This window comes from Cupressus sempervirens, chromosome 4 (assembly GCF_028749045.1).
Source record: "Cupressus sempervirens isolate cs-2001-9-10 chromosome 4, ASM2874904v1, whole genome shotgun sequence".
NCBI classification, from domain to species: Eukaryota; Viridiplantae; Streptophyta; class Pinopsida; order Cupressales; family Cupressaceae; genus Cupressus; species Cupressus sempervirens.
Genome location: NC_143121.1, coordinates 369,109,658 through 369,132,259, shown reverse-complemented (window position 1 = coordinate 369,132,259; position 22,602 = coordinate 369,109,658). Strand labels below are relative to the sequence as shown.

The 22,602-nt window shown below is 33.7% G+C and overlaps 1 protein-coding gene across 2 annotated transcripts in view; it reads left to right on the top strand.

Moving 5' to 3' along the window:
* The first annotated feature begins 19,361 nt into the window (after nucleotides 1-19,361).
* LOC149561605 (putative glutamyl endopeptidase, chloroplastic) overlaps nucleotides 19,362-22,602 on the top strand; it is a 163,547-nt gene continuing 160,306 nt past the window's right edge. The window contains exon 1 of one of the 2 annotated variants that reach the window (XM_089825204.1): nucleotides 19,362-19,829. In XM_089825204.1, the coding sequence (XP_089681330.1) occupies nucleotides 19,532-19,829 (298 nt within the window). In that variant the 5' untranslated portion in view covers nucleotides 19,362-19,531. The remainder of the gene's footprint in view (nucleotides 19,830-22,602) is intronic. The other variant, XM_089825202.1, reaches the window with a different exon arrangement.

Sequence of the window (22,602 nt, the reverse complement as noted above, 5' to 3'; positions counted from 1 at the left end):
TGTTTCCAATGAATTAAGAATAGTAGACAATTCTACTTGATTTCTTGCAATTTTTTGTGCTACTTGTTCCAATACCTTGTTTTCAAATTTTATTTCTGCTCTTTGTAGCAACTTGTTTTGTCCATTCAGATCTTCATTGAATTTATGGAAAACTTATGCTAAGTGATCCAGAATAGGTCATGTACTATTAACCTCAATACTCAGTGCATCCATAAGTATGTTCTTTACATCTTCAAGCACTTGGACTTCCTTGCTCTTTTCTTCTCTAAGCTTCTATTGCTTAGCTCTCTTTTGCAACAGTTCACCCATGATGTTCATTTGATTAGGATTTAGAGTAGAGATATCCCAATTTAGGATGACTATATCCTCATCTAGATCAATGTCTTCTTCTTTACCCTTATCCTTAAGTGGAACTTTAGTACTTAGTTGAGACTTGATCTCAACTATACTTGTACTAACTGAATGTGGAATAGAAACAATAGTAGAAATTGAGGGGCTAGCAATAAAAGTAGATATTGTACTGACAATAGAATTACCTTGTTGCTACATTGCCAAATCTGATGATGATGGAGGCACTAGTTGCTCGGTAGATGAAGTGTCGATCACTTCATTCAATGTAGTACTTAGCTAAATATGTGCAAAGATTGGTTGGGTGCATGGTGTTGCAGTGGTTTCCACAACTAACTCAGTAGAAGCTTTGTCTAAGCTTGATGGAATTAAAGATTTTCTCAAAGAGTGAGGAAATGAGGCCATTAGTACTGCTACAATCTTCTCTAGGTTGGTTTCCTCAATACTGTGAATCTCAGGGAGATTCTCCTCTATAGCTTCCTGTTCTTCCTCCTCATTATCCAAATTTACATCTTCAGGTTCCACATTTTCTTCATTGTTATCATCATCTTCCTTGTCATCTTCATCATCCTTATCACTAACATGAACAATGAAATCACTCGATTTATGTAGGTTTTAAATGTTTTTCCACGTGGTAGTAGCAATTTTTACCACAGATTCTGTCTTTCATCAGCAAAAAACATGTGTTGGATTTAAGAGTGAGCTTCTCTTCATTCTTCTTCAAAGATTATTTCACCTCTTTTTCACTAAGACTCAGCATGAGTTTCCTCAGAGCCTGCTCAAAGATGTCTTTTGTTGTCTTCCTAGCATTCTCCCATCTGGGTTTGATTGCTTGTAAAAGCTCCTTAGGAATTTGTTGAGCTAGCTGATCAGGTGAGTACTTCCACTTACCCAATTTTGACATCATCATATCCTCAATCTACTTCTTCTCATCTACATTCCTAGTTTCATATATGAGATATTTGAAATTTTCCATTCCAGCTCCTCCTATTTCTTTTAATTTTTCCTAAAATGTAGGTGGAGGCTTTTTGAAAATAATTTCCTTGGCATCCTCTTCACCTAACTTCAATTTCTTATTGGGTTTTGGTGCTCTTCTTGTGAATACAACAGTGGATGACTTGGTAGGTTGGGTTATGATAACCTTACCTTTCTTCCTTATTGGCTCTTCTTCTTCAGACTTTGATTCTTCTACTTCATCCTCTGCTTCTTCTTCTTCCATATCATCTACTTTTCCCTATGGCAATAGGAGAGTAGAACTTGCTTGCCTTAGTTTTGCTATCCTCTTCTTTCCTTTGTTGATTGCTTCAAGAAGCTTAATTTCAAGTTTTATCCTTGCCTTGGCTTCATCACAAGTACCAAAATATATGGCCTTGGGATCCATAGGTTCATTCAGCAGTGCCTCAATAATATCTTTTGTGTCATCAATGTTAATCTCATAGATTAGAGGGTTAACCCACACCACTCTAGGTCTGACTATTTGAATGTACACTTTGTCACAGTCTACCATGTAACAAATGTCATCCTTGTAATCTTCTACAAGTTTCTTTGGTATTCTATATTTGTTATTCATCTTTTCCTTGAATGAATCAAAATAATTGTCCATGATACTAACAAAGCTTTCACCCATCTTTACTATATATTCATTAATCTGATATAAGTCTAGTACATCTTTCCTCCATACAACTGAATCTTTAGAGGGAAAGAATTTTTGCAAATATAAGAATAAACAAATTAAGAGTGAACCAAACTTACACAGATTATTCTTGTAAATTTTGATGCTCTCCATGTTCTTGTTGAATTGATTCAACATTAACTTGGCAAAGATCGAAGGACATGTTGTTCTTCACTACCTTGAGAGCCAGATCAACTATCTCACATGACACACTATTGAGACAACTGGAGCTATAGATCTTATGAGTGATCACCTGAATTCCAAATTTTAACTCCATGTTAGCTACATTGTTGATCTTCATTCCTGTTCCATCCCACTCAGCAAGAGTCTTATTTTCTAGTTCTACTCGACTTAGGGTTTTGGTAGTCTTAGCTTTGTTCAACATTGGGAGCACTATGATTCTATGAATCATTTTATTTGTGACTTGAATATGCTACTCCAACCATAACTCCTCATTATGTACACGACTAAGGATAAAACGTATCCATTTTATTTGAAAATCTCAGGGCATATGTGGAATGTGTGTTAAACCCTTGGTCTCCAAATGTTGATGCTTAGGTTTCAACACACCATTCACACATAAATTTTCTAGAGTCTCATCCATTTCTAGGGTTCCAAGTTCTTACATTAAATAGTGAAAATATGGATGGATATCATGAATGAGTAATACCTTGGGAGGAATTTGCAATTGAGCTCTAGTTGGTTCAAGCACTTTAGTAACTGCTAGACAACTTGAAATTTGGTGCCTTCCAATTAACTCCTCGAACCAACATCTCAAATCCTTTCTTGGTTTTGCTACTCAAAGACACCATGCTTGGTAGGGTTTATGAAAATACAAAAATCTTCAACAACACACAAACTGCTTGGACGCATAGAAATCTCTCTTCAAAAATTCACAGTGAAAAATGAATTTGATTTCCTTCCTTTTAACAAATTCTCACTTTTCAAATGCCATAAATGCTTAGTACATTCACTCATTCAATGATAGACTATCTTCCACTTAGTTCAACCTTACTACTCGATAGAGTCATTCATAGCTTAGTATCCACACAATGTTTTAGTGTATCCTGATCTTACTCGACATGATCTTGTGACCCAACCTAGCTTGGTAAGGTCTTGAATTTTTGCAATCACTCGGCGATCCCTTTGCATCTTAAATATTGATATGGATCTTTCCTTCTAGCTGGCTAGAACTGATGTGAGATGTCTACTTTAGAGTCTCATTTCTAGTCAATCCACAAGGAATTCAAGTTGAGATGCTTGAGTGACCCAATTCTTGAGTGACATCTGCTTTATGATTTGAACGTGCATTCTCAAAAGATTTAGGTGTTCATTGTTGCCTCATCTACTTTCTAATATTTTCATCTTTAGCTTTATTTTCATCTTTAATCCTTCTAGTATTCATACAATTCTTGGCAAGATGTCTAGGTTTTGTATAAATAAAACATCTTCTAGTGGTGTCTCTTTTCCTCATGTGATGTTTTACACAATGTGCTCCAATGTGCCCAAATTCTCCATAGTAGTGGCATCTACACCATTTATTGTAGTCTCATTCAAATATAGCTTTCACAATTTATTCTACTAGATTCAATATCTTGGTTTTGCATTCACAAGATTTATGTGCTTGTTGCTTGCAATTGTGTCATTTACCTTCAAACTTAGGTTTCTACTTGCATTCACTTGCTCTATGACCATGCTTATTGTAACTATAATACTTTCCATTGAAAATTTGCTTTACCATTACTCCAATTTTTGTTTGATGTATGACCTAACTTACCACAATGATTGCAAATAGGTCTTTTATTCTTTTGAGCTCCTTTCTTGGATGATTCACCTTCTTCTATATATCCTATTCCTGCTTTGCCTTTCTACCTATACTGACTTATCTCATTTGGTTGATTCATGCTTTCTTGAGATTTCATCATCCTTTTATTGGCTTTCTTTTTAGTGTTTAGATCATTCTATAATCTTTCATTTTTTGATGTTAGATTCATGAGTTCTTCATTTGCTTTGGTAAGTTGATCCCACGAATTCGCATAATCTTATTGACTAAATTTCTTATTCTCTTTTTAGCTTTCTAACTTCTTCTTGAAGGTTGGAATTCTTTTCAAGTAGATATTTGATTGCTTCATTAGCTTCATTTGAGTTCCTTTTAGGACATATGTCTTCAATTCTTTCTTCAATATAGGTATTTTCATTCATTTTTATTGCAAGATCTTTTCTTCTTTTCAATGATTGAGAGAGTTTCTCCTTTTCTTTCTTTAGATGCCCAATAGCCAATTTAAGATCCAACTTTTCATTATCAATAGCCTTATCTAACTTGTATACCTCTATTGCCTCTAATCTTTGCTCAAGCTGTTAAACTTCTTCTCTAAGAATCACAAAGCTTTGATACCAATTGTTGGAAATGTGAGGTAGGCAAGGTTACTAAGAGGGGAGGGGTGAATCAGGAACCAATAAAACTTCAACTTATTTCACCAATTAATCCTTCATAAAATATTCTGATCTAATTGCATGCATGAAAGAATGAAAGAAGTAAAACATTCATAATATTTTGACACAAGATATGGTGACCCAGAAACCTTTCAAATAGAAAGTAAAATTGGGGTGGGGATGATACCTACAGGCTTTAATACTATAGTATAAAGTTGGTCGATTAAGGCTTACAATTGATCACTTCTGATGATCTGCCCTATTTGGAGCAATGAGGATTGCTAGATCCACCTTATGAAAGGATTTATAAAACATACAATGAAGTATGCACTTGGTAAAGAGATCTACCAAAGACTGTTAAGTCTACCCGATTAAAGGATTTAGTTGATACATCTATTAGGATGAACTAGTGGCTGATCTCTGATCTACAACTCTGATTTGCTAGTTGAAATTCCTTTGAAATGTAATGATCACCTTGTTGTGATAGATAAATCTTTGTTGTCCCTTATACTTCTTGTAGCCTTTTCACTTCACACTTCAGCTCTCTATATTTGCATCATACTCTCTTCTATATCATTAGAGGATGTGATACAATACATTACATATATACCAATCCAAATCATAACTCATTAAAGTTGACTACAACATAGGTTTCCATCAAGATCACAAAGTTAGTCCAACTGCTGGCACTTGGGTTCTAAAGACAAACTCAGTGAGGTTCTGATACTTGGCATCCATTGTTAACACTTGACATCGTCATGCACTTGGTGGATGTAGAAGCTCAGTTCATACTAGTCACTTCCAAGTAGTCTGAACTTAGTTAGCTCTTGTGACTCAGTGAACACTACAAAACTCAGTATATAAACTAAATCGCTCGATTGACCCTGCATGTATCAGTCAATACTAACATTGCGAGCTCAATATAAATTGAATCACTAATTATGGAACTCAGTGGCAATTGTAGAACTTGATAGAACCTAGTTTACTCAGTTAACATTGTAAATTGCAAGATAAGCACAATAACATCTTAACCAATTGACTAAGTGTGAGTCACTAATAAACAAACTTTAACCATAATGTCAACACTATAATTATCATTGAGTGCATGAGAAGAAAGTAAAGGATGTATAGTATGAACTGAGAAAGAATAGTGTTAACCAAGCCTAGTATTGACCAAGCAAGTATAATGTTAATCAAGCAAGGAGAAGATGAACAATTTCCAAAAGATTCAATTAAAGGCTGACATTTGATGAAAATATGGATTGATTGAGAAGTTTCTAAGATAAGGATGAAATTTTCTATGAGATCTACAACCTGAAAAATTTAATTAAAGGAGATTTAATTATTTGTAATGAAGCTCAAAGTTTGAGGAGAAAGTGGGATACCTAAATGTCTAGATTCAATGTATCTAAGTTGGATGAAGATTGAAAAATTATCATTAAGTAACAAAATGTTGGAGAATCTGGCGAAGCACCAATAAGTTGTCTATTTAAGGGATGAATGAGATGTTCATTATTGTTGATCAAGTTGATATTGTAATTGATAGCCAAAGGTCACCAAGCAGAGCAACATTGTGAAATATAGCAAAGGAAGTGCTAAGTTGATGTGCATGTGAGTGGATCAAGTAGAAGGATGAAAGAGGAAAGATAGAAGAGAAAGGATGATCAAAATGGAGTACTAAAATGACAAGATTAGTTGCATTATTCTCTTATCATTTCATTGTTTCTCTTTAATCATTATAGTGTAAAATCTCTTAACCAAGTGGACTAGCAGTCTTATTCGTAAATCCATTTGTATGGTGACATTCCATTGAATATTTGTAATCCCTTTAGAACAAGCTGATCAAACTGAGCAATGATAAGGTCTAGATGATCTTTGGTATAAATTCCCTAACAAGTTCATGTTAACAATGTATATGTAACCTTTAACTAGGTTGGCTCCTATTTGAGCTTACTTCAAAAGAGTGAAATTTTTGGGTTACTAGTCCTAGGTGGTTTTTCCCTTAACAAGGTTTCCACATTAAAAATACTTGTGTCAAAATGCATGGATGTTGATTTTGTTGTATGTTATTTCATGGTACAACTCAATATATACATAAGGTTAATGAAGTTTATAGTCTAATACTTGATATATAAGATACCAATTTACTGAAAGACTAAATTGGTAATTAGTATGAAGTTTGATATGTTTACTAAGCTTGTTAGTTAAAATTTGAAGTTGTTAAGTTTCTGAAAAGTATTTAAGGGCTTGGGGATAATTTATTCACCCCCCTTTCATTTAGATAACATAAAAAATATCTTCAAAAAATAAAAATCAATAAATTGAACCTACACCAATGTAACACGCTTGGAAACAACTTTTTGACAATACATTGTCTGCAAAAAATGGAGTTTGCATGAGCAAGTTATGACCAAAATACCACAAGGTGCTCCTCAAGGGCCAAAAGAGGATCTAAGTGTTGATGAAATAATGATGTTAGCATGTAAATCTCTTATATTTGATGACCATAGGGCCATCACAAGCAAAAATGACACTGTACCACATGGCTCTAACTGGGCAATGATATGGTATTGACTGGTCAATGACATGGCACTCACTGAGAGATGACATGTTACATACATTGATGTGTCATGCTAATTGGGCATTAAGGTGGCACTGACATAGGTCATGATGTAGGTGGTGACATAGGCATTGATCTGGCACTGCATGGCACAAAAGGGGGGATGGTGCAAGCATCAAATGTGACATAGGCCAAAAAGGATAGCGTGGGGTCCAATTCCTTAAAAAGTGCTAATACCTGTTTTAAAAGTTCACATGCATTCAATGTATTTTGAAAAGTGCTTTTATAAAAGAAGTTTTTAAAAAAAAATTCATTACTTTTTGAAAACTTTTCAAAACACAAGCCTTTTTTTAATTTATATTTTTTTCAAGAAAAAAATATCACCATCCTTGGGAAGCCTGTGTTGGAGTTAATGTTCCAACAGTAGTCAATAATAATTGTTGCATATGTGGAAAACCTTGTTGAATTCTTGGCAACATTAGTTTAATTTAGGTTTGAGTCAAAGAGTTTTTATTTGAATCACGTTCTTATTATCTAATGTGTTGAGTTAGGTGTTCATAAGTTTCAGTTAGCTATCAAGTTTATGTGTGTGTTGTCAATCATGAAGTAGTTTGTCATCATTCTAATTACTAGTCATTTAGGAATGTTGTTGGGTCAAGCTATTATATAAATTTGCATCTATTATTCAATAAAATTAAGTTGAAAGTTCTTTCTTTCTCTATTTTGTTTATATTGTTCCATTTTTCCAATATAGTATTAGAGCCATCTTTCTACTAAGTTCTATTTGTTAGAGAAGAAGTTGTTAAGAAGATGAGGCTTGGAGAAGAACCACTAGATGATTATGATTTCATTGAAGAAATTTTTTGATTTTGAAGAGATCAATTCTTTGAAAAATAGGAAAAGATGTGGTAGAGTCTAGATAGATGCTTGAATAGTTTGAGGTGCTATAGGATCGAGGAAGCTATACCTTTACAAGGGTTATGAGGCATTCCATGTGGATATGGTGTGTCCAATAGTTTGGTAGATCTAAAATTCTAGAGGCTTGGCATTATTTTATGAGACATTTCATGTGGAGATGGTGTGTCCAATGGTGTTTTGAAGCTGGATGATAGTTTCATAACTATGAGTAAGTCTTACTCCTCTATGACATATTTTTAGAGTATAATTTTTACATAATGTTTCCTTTAGTTGTCACATTAAGTGGGGGTGTTGGAGTTAATGTCCAAAAGTAGTCAATAATAATTGTTGCACATGTGGCAAACCTTGTTGAGTTGTTGGCAACATTAGTTTAGTTTAGGTGTGAGTCAAAGAGTTTTAATTTGAATCAAGTTCTTATTGTAAATGTATTGAATTAGGTTTCCATTAGTTTCAGTTAGCTGTCAAGTTTATGTGTGTGTTGTCAATCATGAAGTAGTTTGTTGTCATTCTAATTAGCAGTCATTTAGGAATGTTGTTGGGTCAAGCTATTGTATAAATTTGCATCTATTATTCAATAAAATTAAGTTAAAAGTTTTTTTTTTCTTTGTTTTGTTTCTATTATTCTATTTTTCCAATAGCATGCCCAAGTCATATAGTCTAGGGGCAAAAAAAATTTCTGCACCACTCAGATGTATCCAAATTTGATATATTTTATGTATAAATAGGGGGTTTTGAGTACTGTGAGTCCCACAGTGAGGTCTATTTGGACTCAAAGTGCACCCATAAAAGTGACCTCCTATTTCATAAAAGTTTAATCAAACTTCTAATTCGTCCGAGCAAACCCCCATTACTCCAAAGTTATCAAAACTAGTACAAGCTACAATAGGTCAACGCTCTAATACCATGTAGAAGTTGATAAATACAACTTCGTAGAATTTGGAGAATACCTGCATGCAAAATAACTTGACACAAGAAATAATGGAGCAAAAGACAAGAAGATGACTATGTAAATAGGAAAGATCTATATCACAGATAATGGAATTGGATTATAGAATATAGAGGATCGATCCTTATAAAAGGAGATCAAATCCTAAAAGGGAAACATTTAATAATTATTATAATTATTAAATAAAGTGCATAAAGTGCTAGCTTAAGAGAGAACTAAAGGTAACGTAACGATCAAGTCCAGATGTCTTAATAATTAAGTTATTACTTTATTCTAACAAAATATACATTTTAATAGTTTTCTAAATAATTTGAATACATAATTATTAATCTTAAAAAAATGCTCTATTTTTTATGCTTCTAAATCAAGATTATTATTGACTTTCTATTGTCTGATATTTCTATGATTAGATATAGGTTCATATAGATTCTTCTATTTCATTGATGGTTTGCCATATATGGAGGGGTAAGATGTAAGGAGTGAGTGCAATATCTATAAGTGGGATAGGCATGATAACTATATTTATGCATTTTGATCAATTCTCTCTTTTTATAGTCTTCTTGTCTTCTATTAATTAATTAATTTTTTTCTTGTTGAAGAGTTTCTAAATAAATGAAATGATCATGTATCATCTTAAAATGGAAGCAATTTTATGTTAAGAGCATTTAGCCCTCTAAGTAAGTGGTTTGGGGTCATGTCAAGCACCTTAAATAGGTCTTTCCATGGATCTGGCTATTCCCCCCCCCCCCCCCCCTCTCTCTCTCTCTCTCTCTCTCTCTCTCTCTCTCTCTCTCTCTCTCTCTCTTTCTAACTTGTTTCTGACAACTTTCTCTATGAAACTGAAGACTTTGACTTTTTTGGGTCAAGGATGACTTGAAGGGTCAAGGTTGACCTTGACCCTGACCTAGGTCAAGGATGAGCTCAATCCTAACCTAGGGCAAGGTCAACCTCGTCCTTGACCCCAGGTCTAATTTTCAAGTTCCAAGAGTTTCAAGATATCAGGCTTCGAAAAGTTTTATTTTTCTGCTTTTAGGTCAGCTATTTCAGGTTTCAAAATGGTAGACTATTAAATTGCATTTAATCTACATCCATTTCTAAGGGTTAAGGTTAATTGGGATTTAATGATCCCATGTTGGTCTTCTCTAGAAGTTTGTGCCGTAAATCTCTATATAAGGAAGCCTCCTCCTCTCATTTTCTATAATGCATAAGAAGACAATATATCAGATGATCCATTATTTCAAGCAAGATCAAGTAAGCATTTTCAAGGAAGCATCCAAGCCAGGATTGAAGCATTCAAGCCCTTGAAAGGATTTGGTTCAAGCATTCAAGATTTATCATTCAAACCCTAGATCTAGCCATCATTGTAGTGTGATCTTCCTTCAAGATCCTTTGTTCATCTTCAAGATCTATTCATTCTTCTTTCAAGGTTGATTTCAAGCATACAATCGTGGAGGTTTTGATTTACATGTATGGCTTTGATTTGCATTGTTGAGTCCAAGATTTCATATCAATATACTTGTTTACTTTTCAAATACAATTGCATATCTATTGAATATCATAGCTTCATTATTAGATTTACTTCTACTACTTGCTAACATTCTCTATTTCACTTACATTATTAAGGTTGATTCCAAATCAGGATTTGACCAAGGCAAACTCTTCATCCAAATAAACAAACCATTTTTCTTGCAAGTAGAGGTGTGGAACAATGAATTAAAGTGCAGATTTGGATACCCTTTTTGTCGAACTTGCTAGATCTGCGAATAGAAATTTCGCTAGAGCAGTGCAAGTCAAGTTTGACTTTTGGGGTACAATTTTGTCATGGGGTAAGATTGTGCCCTGCTATTTGGGTCAAGGTCAACCTACCTTCAAAAGGAGTAAATATTTCTATGGAACAAGTTGTAGATTTCCCTGAAATTGTGGGGTGAACTCACAATAGTGGGTTACACTTTTTCAGAGGAAGAAATTCCTCCAAAATCGTAAAAGACAATTTTTTTGCCCAAAACCTTTCAATAGAAAGTAATCATATAGTTTCGATAGAAACTATGAAAATTTCTATTGAAACTGCTTTTTAACATGGTTTCAATTGAAACTAAGTAAACAAAAAAAATGGGTCCTAAATAGTTTTGATCAAAACTATTTAGTTTCTATAATCTTGACATTCCAGTTTGGAACAAGTTGCAGAATTCCCTGAAATTTCAATATGCACAGACATCAGAAATCAACATTTTCCAGATTCACCCTATTTTAAGATTAGTATTTATTTTCTATTCATTCCAAATTTCAAGCACATACTTTCTATAGTAGATTATAGGATTTCCTCCTTTTTTTATATTCTTCATTGATTGATTCATTTGTGTATTGATCACTTCCTTGTGATTGATCAATTTGGATCTTTGCTTTTGGGAATTTGGGTTAAGGATAGGTCTTATATTCTCCTTCACATCATCCTTTCAATCCATCCCCCTCTTTCTTTCTATTCATTTTGGTGAACTCGACATGCTTACCCCCATCTTTTGTGGAATTAGATGTCCTATTGTGTTTTTTAGATTTCCTTTCATATTATTTTGTGTGTTTACCTTCATATTCATTTTGGTGAACCTGACATGCTTACCCCCTATCTTTTGTGAAATTAGGTGCCCTATTGTGTTTTGCGATGTTAAATTTCAAATTTGGTAGGTCTTTTCTTGCATTTAGATTAGATTTAGTTTATGCTCTTGCATTTTAAATTAAAAAACAAACAAACTATATATTCATTAAAATACAAAAACATTTATTGCATTTCATTTACTATGAATATTATTAAGATGCTTTGGCGCGTGGTTATGTTCCTTATTACCCTGCTTTTACCATATCTTTACCATAATTATGATGTTTATGAGAGTATCATTCATTTTATTATGTTCATGATCTTTCATTTTATTCTCACTTATGCTTTTGTGAATTTGACCAATACTAGTCTTCCTAATTTTCATTAAAGATTTATGTGGTAGACTTATTTTTCTCTTGGATTATGTGAAGAATTTGGTGGATGATACATCATCTCTTAATCATCCTAATCCTCATTTTATTATTCCTAATCTAATGCATAATTCTCCATCTGTTAATCCTCGTTATTCCCATACTTATGATGAAATTCAAGCTATAGTTTAGGATGTAGATGTGCAAGACTTCTTTGATTTACCTTCTCCTCTAATTCATGATGATATTAAAGGAAAGGGTAGAGACACTTCTTCCAAACCTATTATTCCACTTTATACAACCTTTACTTATGAGCATGATAAACAATCACCTCCTATAGAAGCTTTACATGATATGTACACTACAAGATATAATATGATAACTAAACAAGGTAATCCTCATTCTATTATTCCTAATTTGATGCTTAATTCTCCATCTATTAATCCTCATTCTTCCCATACTTATGATGAAATTCAAGCTATAGTTCAGGATGCAGATGTGCAAGACTTCTTTGATTTACGTTCTCCTCTAATTCATGATGATATTAAAGGAAAGGGTAAAGACACTTCTTCCAAACCTATTGTTCCACCTTATACAACCTTTACTTATGAGCATGATAAATAATCACCTCCTGTAGAAGCTTTACATGATATGTACACTATAGGATATAATATGATAACTAAACAAGGTTATAGAGGTTTAGGGCTTGGAGTTAACGAGCATGGTATTAAGTATCCCATTCATATACCCTCTAAACTAGATTTGCATGGTGTTGGTTGTTCGACATCTCAAGTTAAGGTAGGTCATGATAATCATCATCGTCCTCTTCATAAATTTCTCCCTACACCTACCTTGGATAACTCTGATATTTGTCATGAGGTGGCTAAACAAGTTTATGTTGAATTAATGAATTCTAAAAAAGAAATCTTTAAACCTATACCAAAATATGCCTTATCCAAGTATAATGTCCTTTTCATTATCGTAATACACACTTACTTGATGATTGCAGACATTTCAAATTGTATGTTCGTCAATGAGTTGCTTTAGGAATTATATCTCACTCTCGTGTGGTTTTACAATTCCTTCATAATTTTTGCATAGGGGATTCCCCTCCTTCTGATATAATATAGATCTCTTCTCCTCTTGTCTTTGAACTAGAGGGAAAGAGGTGTATTTTTATCCAGCCTTCCAGGAGCCATTAGTGCATTTATTTGGCTTAATTGCTATTCTTTCTTCCTATTTTCTATTATGCTCTGTTCAAGATATCTTTTCTGAGACTTTTTTTTTGCAAAGGTATCCCTTGTCTTCCTCCCTGGGTGGCAAAGTTCTTCCTTCTTTCTCTTTGTCTGGGGAACTTCTTTCCTTAGCTTAGTGGTACTTATTTATATTGCAATATTATTTCTTCATATAGACCAATGTTTTGACTATGGATAATCTTTTATGAGAGGTTGTTGTACTAGGTCACCACCTCTTCTCTATGTTGCAAATTATGATTCTTTATAAACTCTTACCCTTACTTTGGTGTTAGAGTTGTTTTCCTTGTTCCAAAGATTCCTGTTCCTCTTCTTTATAGTGGTCTTGATGATTGAATATTTGTTCCCATTTGATTTATCTTTGAGATATGATATTTTATCTAAAAGCACTCCTTTATGGTGGGGGTCTTGTTGATAAGATCTCTTTCTTTGAGGATCATTTTTCCATAGCTGACATATCCTTTTCATGATTATCTATGCTCTTGGATGTAGGGGTTAATATTCCTCACTAAGAATATGGTATATATTGTTGCTAAATAGAATATCTCCTTGCCTTATGAAGTAGGTATCCTCTTCCTCTTCCTTATCATGTCTAGCAGGCAACCACGATAAGGAGAGGGGCATATATAGGGTCTCCCTTGTACTATAGTTTTTTATTTATATGCTAAATCTTGGAAGGTAACACACGTAAGTTGCTAAATCCTGAAGAGACACACATTTTCCAATTTTTTTAATGCTAAATCCTCTAAAGGTAACACACATAAGTTGCTAAATCTTGAAGAGACACACATTGCTAAATCCTCTGAACGTAATGCATGTAAGTTGCTAAATACTAAAGAGATACACATTTTTCAATTTTCAATATGCTAAATCTTCCAAAGGTAACACATATAAGTTGCTAAATCCTAAGGAGACGTGCATTTCATATTCATAGTGATACAAGAAGGTGGATCTATAGGTATTCTAGAAGTCATAAGAAGACACATTACAATTGCAAGCATAGTTTATGGGTGAATATCAAGTTTGGCCACCTATTTTTCTCTCCCTCTCTCTTGATGATTCACAGTAAGGCGGGCATCTTACTGGGCGAGGTAATCACTTTTTCTTTTCTTTCTTTTCACTTTCATGCTAGTAGGACTAGATCATGAAGCTATGTTATTTATAGTGTTGCTCTTGTCTTTCTTATGTAATCATTTGTGCTTTTATGATGGCTTTCCAAATATGATATTAGTATGATAAATATTTCTTAGCAAGGTTTCTTGTGCTAGTTGATTTGGGTTTGTTTAGTACTAACCCTTTCTTTTGTGTTGTTTTGGTTTTCTTTTTGTTTTCGCACCCTTGTGTGTGTATGCTAAGTTAGAATCCTTAGCTTGGGGGCTTGTTTCCTTAGCTAAGTGTTATTTTATCTCATTATGAATCCACTTGAATCTCCTTTTTCTTCTCCTTTACCAAGAGTTTGCATCAAGTCCATACTCTTGCTAAAGTGGGGGCTTAATGAATTGTCTTAAAATGGAAGCACTTCCATGTTAAGAGTATTTATCCCTTTGAGTAAGTGGTCTAGGGTCATGTCAAGCACATTGAATAGGTCTTCGCATGGATTTGGCTATTTTCCCCTGTTCTACTTCTCTATCTCTCTCTCTATTTCTAGCTTGTTTCTAACAACTTTCTCTGTGAAACTGAATACTTTGACTTTTTGGGTCAAGGACGACCTCGACCCTAACCTAGGGAAAGGTTGACATCGTCCCTAACCCTAGGTCCAATTTTCAAGTTCTAGGAGTTTTGAGATATTGGGCTTCAAAAAGTTTCATTTTTTCGCTTCCAAGTCAACTGTTTTAGGTTTTAGAATGGTAGACTCTTAAATTGCATTTGATATAGGTCCATTTCTAGGGGTTAAGGTTAATTGTGATTTAATGCTCCCATGTCAGCCTTCTCTATAAGTTTGTGCCCTAGATCTCTATATAAGCAAGTCTCCTCCTCTCATTTTCTATAACACATAAGAAAATATATTAGACAATCTATTATTTCAAGAAAGATCAAGCAAACATTTTCAAGGAACAAGCCATTGTCTCCATTCAAGTTTTCCATTGAAGATCTAAGGATTGAAGCATTCAAGCCTTTGAAGGGATTTGGTTCAAGCATTCAAGATTTATCATTCAAATCCTAGATCTAGCCATCATGGTTGTGTGATCTTCCTTCAAGATCCTTTGTTCATCTTCAAGATCTATTCATTCCTCTCTCAAGGTGTATTCCAAGCATACAATCATGGAGGTTTTGATTGCATGTATGGTTTTGACTTACATTATTGAGTCCAAGCTCTCATATCAATATACTTGTTTACATTTCAAATACAATTGCATATCTGTTGAATATCATAGCTTCATTGTTAACTTCTACTACTTGCTAGCATTCTCTATTTCAATTCCATTATTAAGGTTGATTTCAACCTTGGGTTCGACCAAGGAAAACCTCTCATCCAAATAAACAAACCATTTTTCTTGCAAGTACAGGTCTAGAATAGTGAATTGAAGTGTAAATTTGGATACACTTTTCTCCAAACTTGTGAGACTCGCGAACAGAAATTTCGTTGGAGCAATGCAGGTCAAGGTCAAATTTTTGGGGTACAATTGTGCCTTGGGGTAAGATTGTGCCATGCTATCTAGGTCAAAATTGGCCTACCTTTAAAAAGACAAAAGATTTATGGGTTTTCTCCGTCTTGACATTTCCAGTCTAGAACAAGTTGCAGATTTCCCCGAAACTATGCACAAACATTTTCTAGATTCACCCTATTTTAAGGTTAGTATTTGTTTTCTATTCATTCCAGATTTCAAGAATATAATTTCTATAGTAGATTATAGGATTTCCTCCTTTCTTTATATTCTCCATTAATTGATTCATTTGTGTATTGATCACTTCCTTGTGATTGATCAATTTGGATCTTTCCTTTTGAGAATTTGGGTTAAGGATAGGTCCTATATCCCCCCTCACATCATCCTTCAATCCATCCCCCTTTTTTCTTTCTATTCAGATCACAGAGCTAGGATTTATAAAGAAGCTGCCAATTTTTGCCCACTCATTGAAAAAATTATGGCATAAACTGCCTTAGTTCTACATTGTAGTTGGGGAAGCAAGACTGATGAATGACTGGATGATATTTGCAATTGATTTATTCATATTCTTTCTATTTAAGTGTAGTGTCTTAGGCTTGTTTAGATAATATAGATTTTTCTAAAGGTTAAGAGCAATGTGATGTTAATAACTAGATGCTTTTCACTCTGAATTTATTCATATGCCTTCTATTTAAGTATAACATATAACATTTATTTAAATTATATAGATTTTTTTGAAGATTAAGAGTAAAGTGATGTTCATAACTAGATAATTTTCACTCCATATTTATTCATATGCTTTCTATTTAAGTGCAATGTCTTTGGATTGTTTAAATTGCATATATTTTTTTCTAAAAGTTAAGAGTAAAGGCTTGACCAACACTTAAATGAACTTTGTACAATGCATTTAAGTTTTCTCCTACCTAAAGAAACATATCTAAAATAGAAAAAATTGCATTGAGATCTTCAAGGAGACGTAGCAATGCTAGGTATATATTCAATACAAGTTCTAAAAAATAGCCAATTTATCCATTACATTGTAATCTTGAGAAATAGAGATATGTTACATTTAGCAAAATAAGCTTAAAAAAAAAGAGCATAACAAGATTTAGAAATAAAGCATCTCAATGCTACTTATAACAATCAAAATAATAGAATAGTTTGTGAAAAGTATAGTTGAAAGAAAGAAAATTATGATTTCGACGTGCTTGAATACCTTGGTAAGTCACAATTTGTAGATTGTCATCCCTACTTTGTGTACTATCGATCACTACAACCATTATCCTTGTATTAATTTTTTTTGAACTTTCCTTGATTTGTATTCAAACAAAAAAATGTTGAACATTTTAAAATTGTAATATTGGCAAGGAACATACTACCAAATACAACTATGGAATTAGCCAAATGGACTTGGTGTTACTCCAAAAGTGGTGAGTGAGCACCCAATCCAACACTAGAAAGGCTTATACTCACTAAAGGCCTTGCTACAAAATGATTACTAGCTATAGTATTTTGTGGGCCAAAAGAGTTTGTGCATTAATAAGGGGTAGATGACTAGGACACTTGAAGCCTACTACACTTTGAATGCATTAACAATACAAATGAGAGGAACAAAAGGAAGAGAAGGTACACAAAGATACACAACATACCTACAATACACTCAAACATGTCATAGAACTCATGGTATGTCTAATTTCAATCTCTCCTACTTCTTTAAGGTCATGTTGCATGACATCACTAAAAGAATGGTAAATATACATGCTTTTCTTGCTTACTTCTCAATTCATGCACTTCCTACCCAAATTCCTAAAACTATAAAACAAGGTGCACAAAAGCACAAAAAGTAAGAGCAAATCAATCTATACATTACATACCTAAATTAGTGAGCTTATGAAGTTTGGGGGTACATAGAGAAGTTAACATGAATTTTTCTCATGGCTCAAACAAGTATTACATACTCAAATTATTAAATTGGAGATTGGGGTCTATAAAGATCCTAATAGGGTTCATATTTGCACTTCAATCCCAACATTAGATACTAGATAAACGAAAATTTGAAGTGAATTACCTACAAATTCTAACACGGGTTCTACTCACAACTCAAATAATGCATTACATACTCAAATTAGTAAAATTGCAAATTTGGGTACACGAAGACCCTAACATGGTTTATGCTTAAGACTCCAATACTTATGGCCTTGTAAAGAAATAATAATGATAAAGATATATATATTTTTCTCTTTACTTGCACTTAAACTAGGAAAGTACTAGAGAACATGAATGCACACAAGAAAAATAGAGAGCTAAATATGTTGTGTTCCGGACTAAAAGTTTTGACTTAGCAACAAGGATTAGTTTACTTCTAATATTCATCATGGAGTTCAAACCAAGTGGGATAGAAATTTGAGCCATGTATACGAAAAAATCTTAATATCACAAGGCCTATCTCAGATGTCAAGTTGTTATTTTGGCTAAGTTATGACCTACAAAAGTAACTTGGCCTTTAAAATTCTACAATTTGTTGAAGACATGTGAGAAAGAAAGGTGCTAAAGGGTCTTTAGGGGAAGTTTCCATGAAATTTGGAGTTCCATCCTAATGACCAAAATAAGAATAATTACTGTGTTCCATAGTGATGCTTACATCATCTCTTCTTTCCCATTCATACTGCTTTTCAAATATAACTTTATCAAATATGTTGGGTACTTCTAGTTGTTCCTTTTGTGGGCTATAATTTTTTTAATACATGTGATCCAGATGAGTCTTTTAGGAACTTGGAAGTGTTTTAAAATCTCTAGGAGACAAATATTAAATTTCACAAGTTTATTAAAATGTTGAATTGTAATACTTAATTTAAAATATTTTAAAATGTAGGTCAACCTAAAATTTCTTTATTAGACATATCTTTCTTTACAAATGGATAACTGCCCTGCAGATATAATCCATCACAAGTATACATTCCAGCTAGAGTAGCTTGGAACAACTGGATATAATTCTTCAGTTTACATGCTGCATAAGATTACATATAATATAATTTCAAACAAAACAATGATATGTAAAAGATTGAGGTGCCTTCAATAATTTAATGTAAGATTTCTAGCTCCAATGAAAATGTATGCAAATGTGATAAATACAATTTTGTCTTAAAATATTTTAAAATGTGAATGTGAAAATTGTAAAATATAATTTTAAAATGTAAAAACTGTTGAAAATTTAATAGAAATAACAAACTTGTTAAAATTGGAATATTTTCAAAGCCAACCAATAAGTATGCTCCAAAGGAAAACAATAAATCTGCTCCAAGGCTCTAACTCCATAGCTCTAAGGAGAAACATGATACATATTCACTACTCTCTTGTAAGTAAACATTAAGGGGGGAGTAGACTAATGTTTAATGAAGTATATAATTAGATTAAGGAAGCTTTTAGATTTTTAATTCTTACGATCTTTAATTATTTTCCATTAAAAAAAATTTTTCCAACTTACCCAACCAATGAAAAATTATGAAAAATATATTTTAAATTATCAAAAATTAAAATTAATAGTTAACTATGATGATTTGCTCTAGTACATTGATTAATTAACTGATCAAATTAAATAATAGAATTGGATTAAATATCTTTGCCGGAACTAATAAGAATTAATTTGTGCATTGAAAGGTTAATTAATGATAGAGAGTTATACCGGCTAACTTGTGGTCTGCATAGAATTTGCAATCTTCTGGTTCGTCATACGGCAATACTGCGAGGAGTTCTTACAAGCACTATCTGAGCATTGCCAGTATAGCTTCATTTCCTTACGGGAAGACAGCTACTCCGTATAGTAACGATTCCCAAATGTTGTCACGTAAGGTGTATAGATTCTCAGTCTGCTCATGCTCCTATTCACTCCCTCCTGTAACAGGATCTTGGATTGGAGGGGTATCCGCTTCACAAAGACATGCTTTGGCCTTCATAAGGTATAGCGGGCCTCCCTTGAAGCTCAGAAAGTCTGTACATCCTTTACCATGCTGGTCAAGCGGGTATTCGAAGGATTCCTCCAGAGTACATACTTTGCAGAGTCTTGTGCCAATTTCAGCTATTGACGGTGTAAATGATGGAAACGGACGTGCAGCCCCATCTTTGGAAGAATCAGGTAATAGTCTATATTTGTTGTTATTTCATGCATTGTGTAGAATCTAAGTGTGAATATTGTTTCTGTGATGTTTGGTTTTTGAAAGAACAGGTTGTACTATTTGGTGGTTCTCTTGATGTAATGTCACTTGAGTTAGGTTATAACAGTAGATAAATGTACGATTAATGTCATTTTGCATGGGACACGGTAGAAGGAAGTAGGGTTAATTGGTGCTTCATCTAACAGTTTGGGTCTTTTCCTTCTTAGAAGGCTTCGATTTCATCATGTAGTTCTTGTCAGGCGACCGCTATACAATTGTTGGCTGGCTCCTCTGGTTTGAATGCTCGTGTCATCATCCGAGGTGCCATCTAGGTTTATGGACCATGGCTTTCTTCATAAATTTGATTTTTCAGATTAAGGTTACGGCTTTTTGAATATTATTGAATATTGTAAGTTTACTTGACCTATATAGATTGTCTAAGTATTCTTTAGGCTTTCATCAGATTGCTAGCATTGCAAATGCAGTGAAATCAATCAATTCTGCCCCACTTTGTTCTGTAATTCTTTTTATATAAAGATGAAATTCATCGGTCCGTAATTAGTTCCTCTTTAGGAGGAGACATTTTAGAGTCAAAAGTGGCAAAATTTTAAAGGCGAAACCTCTAATGTTATTTAATTCTGGAAGCTACCTGTGACTTAGAATCAAATTTGGCATTAGACTTAGAAAAGTGTGATTAGATCGTTAAATCACTGCTGTATGGCTTACACGGGTAGGACCACGGCAGGTAAGCCATGTTGTACCAAGATTCAGAAATGAATGCATGGGGATTTTTGAAACACCTGCATCCTCTGACATTGGAGACAACAAAAGCTTTCCTTTACACTTTTTAAGGAAACAATAAGAACCTGGAATTGGAAAGGGTTGAAGCTTGTAGAGAAATTTTTGTAATTGGCACGATTCAAATTCCTTGAAATTATACTGAAAACTAGTACTATGAATTCTCTGGAAATATTTGTTCCTTCCCACATCTTCTTGTAATTGTTTCCAGAAGTTTCTGGCCCTTTTTTAGTAGTTCTTGAATGGAAAAATGTCTTAAAATCCTGGACGCGTGTTTCTATCCCGCTGGAATTGTTTTTGAGTAGATAAATAAGTTAGACGTCATTCTTAGTCCCAATAGAAATCCTCTTGAAAGTAGGGAACAAAACGAGAGGGAAAAATTATTTTCAGTTTGGAATGAGTGAATGAGACGGTTACCTAAGTATAAGTAGTAAATCAGAGGTACCGAAATCATTTGTGAATGAATTAAAAGCTGAATGAAATGAGGTATGTAGTAACTGCCAACTCAAAGCATATTCTTTGTTTTCACTCCATATTTTTAAAAAGGATAAATCTTCTTTTCTCTGGTGAATGGATGGGCTAGCCATGGAAAGCAGATTGTGAAATTTGTCTGTTAGTCTGATTGGAAAGGAGCTAATGCTGAAGTAAATTATGGAGCTAAAAAATTAATATGTAGCTTGTTTGGGTTATAGAGCTTTTTCTATAGAAGCATATCTACACTACAAGTACATACATTATATTGTAAAGCTGTTCAGACAGATTACTTATCAGTTATCAGCACTACTAAGTTACTAACTATACATCTACACTTGTTAATTTCCAATAAATGTTAGCCTATTCACTTACTCGAGTGTTAGACTAATGTCTGTTGTAGTACCACTTTAGCTTCTTTATAAGATGGTTGCTAGAGCATTTAGCATTCGCAAATAAAATAATCTGCTTGCAAGAGTCACAACATGTCTTTAAGTCATTCGTCTCTGACACCAGCAGTTCTTTGCCATTGGGTGTTAGGAGAGTTTATAGGGGGAACTGATTGTCTCCTAGGAGTGTCCAACCTCGCCCTTTGGTAACCTAGCATTCTCATATCCTGTTTTGGTACTCCCATATCGATAGATGTTAATGTTGTTGGCTCTTCCAACGTGTGGTGAAGTACAGACACCTGATAATATTTTTCTCATTTTGGTCTTCATTGTCATGCACCTCTTTAAAGGGTCCTCCTATCACACACTATTTATTTGTTTCTGTTTTCAGGGTTACCATCTAAGGTTTACCTCCCCTTGTTTTTTATTTTGTTTTATTTGCTTTATTGTGTTGAGGGTGCTTTTTGTCCTACTACTTCACTATTGTATTAGTCGTGCATTTGGGACCCATTGACCTATTCTACACACAAATGTCAGTTTAAAGTTTAAACTGTGACATATCTTATAAATATAAATCACAAAGAGGAAATAAGAAATACTTTTTATGACAGCTTTTTACAATGATATTGTGTTAATTCTTAGTTGCTTTTAAGCTCTTCTAAAAGAGAAACGCTATAATGAGAGTCTAATATTATTTCAGTTGTCCTGACTTTAGTTTTAGGTTAAAGAGTTTGATATATTGCATATATATTCTATCACCAATGGATCCATTTTTGCATTCTGTTTTCAATAATATTCAAAGACAACATATAGTAAGAGGCATGGGATGCTAGAACTTAGGGGGCACTGCTGATATGTAGGCATTCTTACTGCTGTCCTTCAATCTTTTACCAAAACTATAGACTCAAAATTATGGGACCGTACTTGAACTAGCTTGATGGTCCCAGTTCCAATCCATGGATTCCTCTCCAAGGGCAACTTTATGAAGATTATAATGCAACCCCTTGGTTGTCTGATTGATCCTCAAGACCAAGAGGGGTTTAAGTAACTCCCCAGTGCTCTTTGGAGGTGCACTACTGTAATGTCCCCCTCTGAT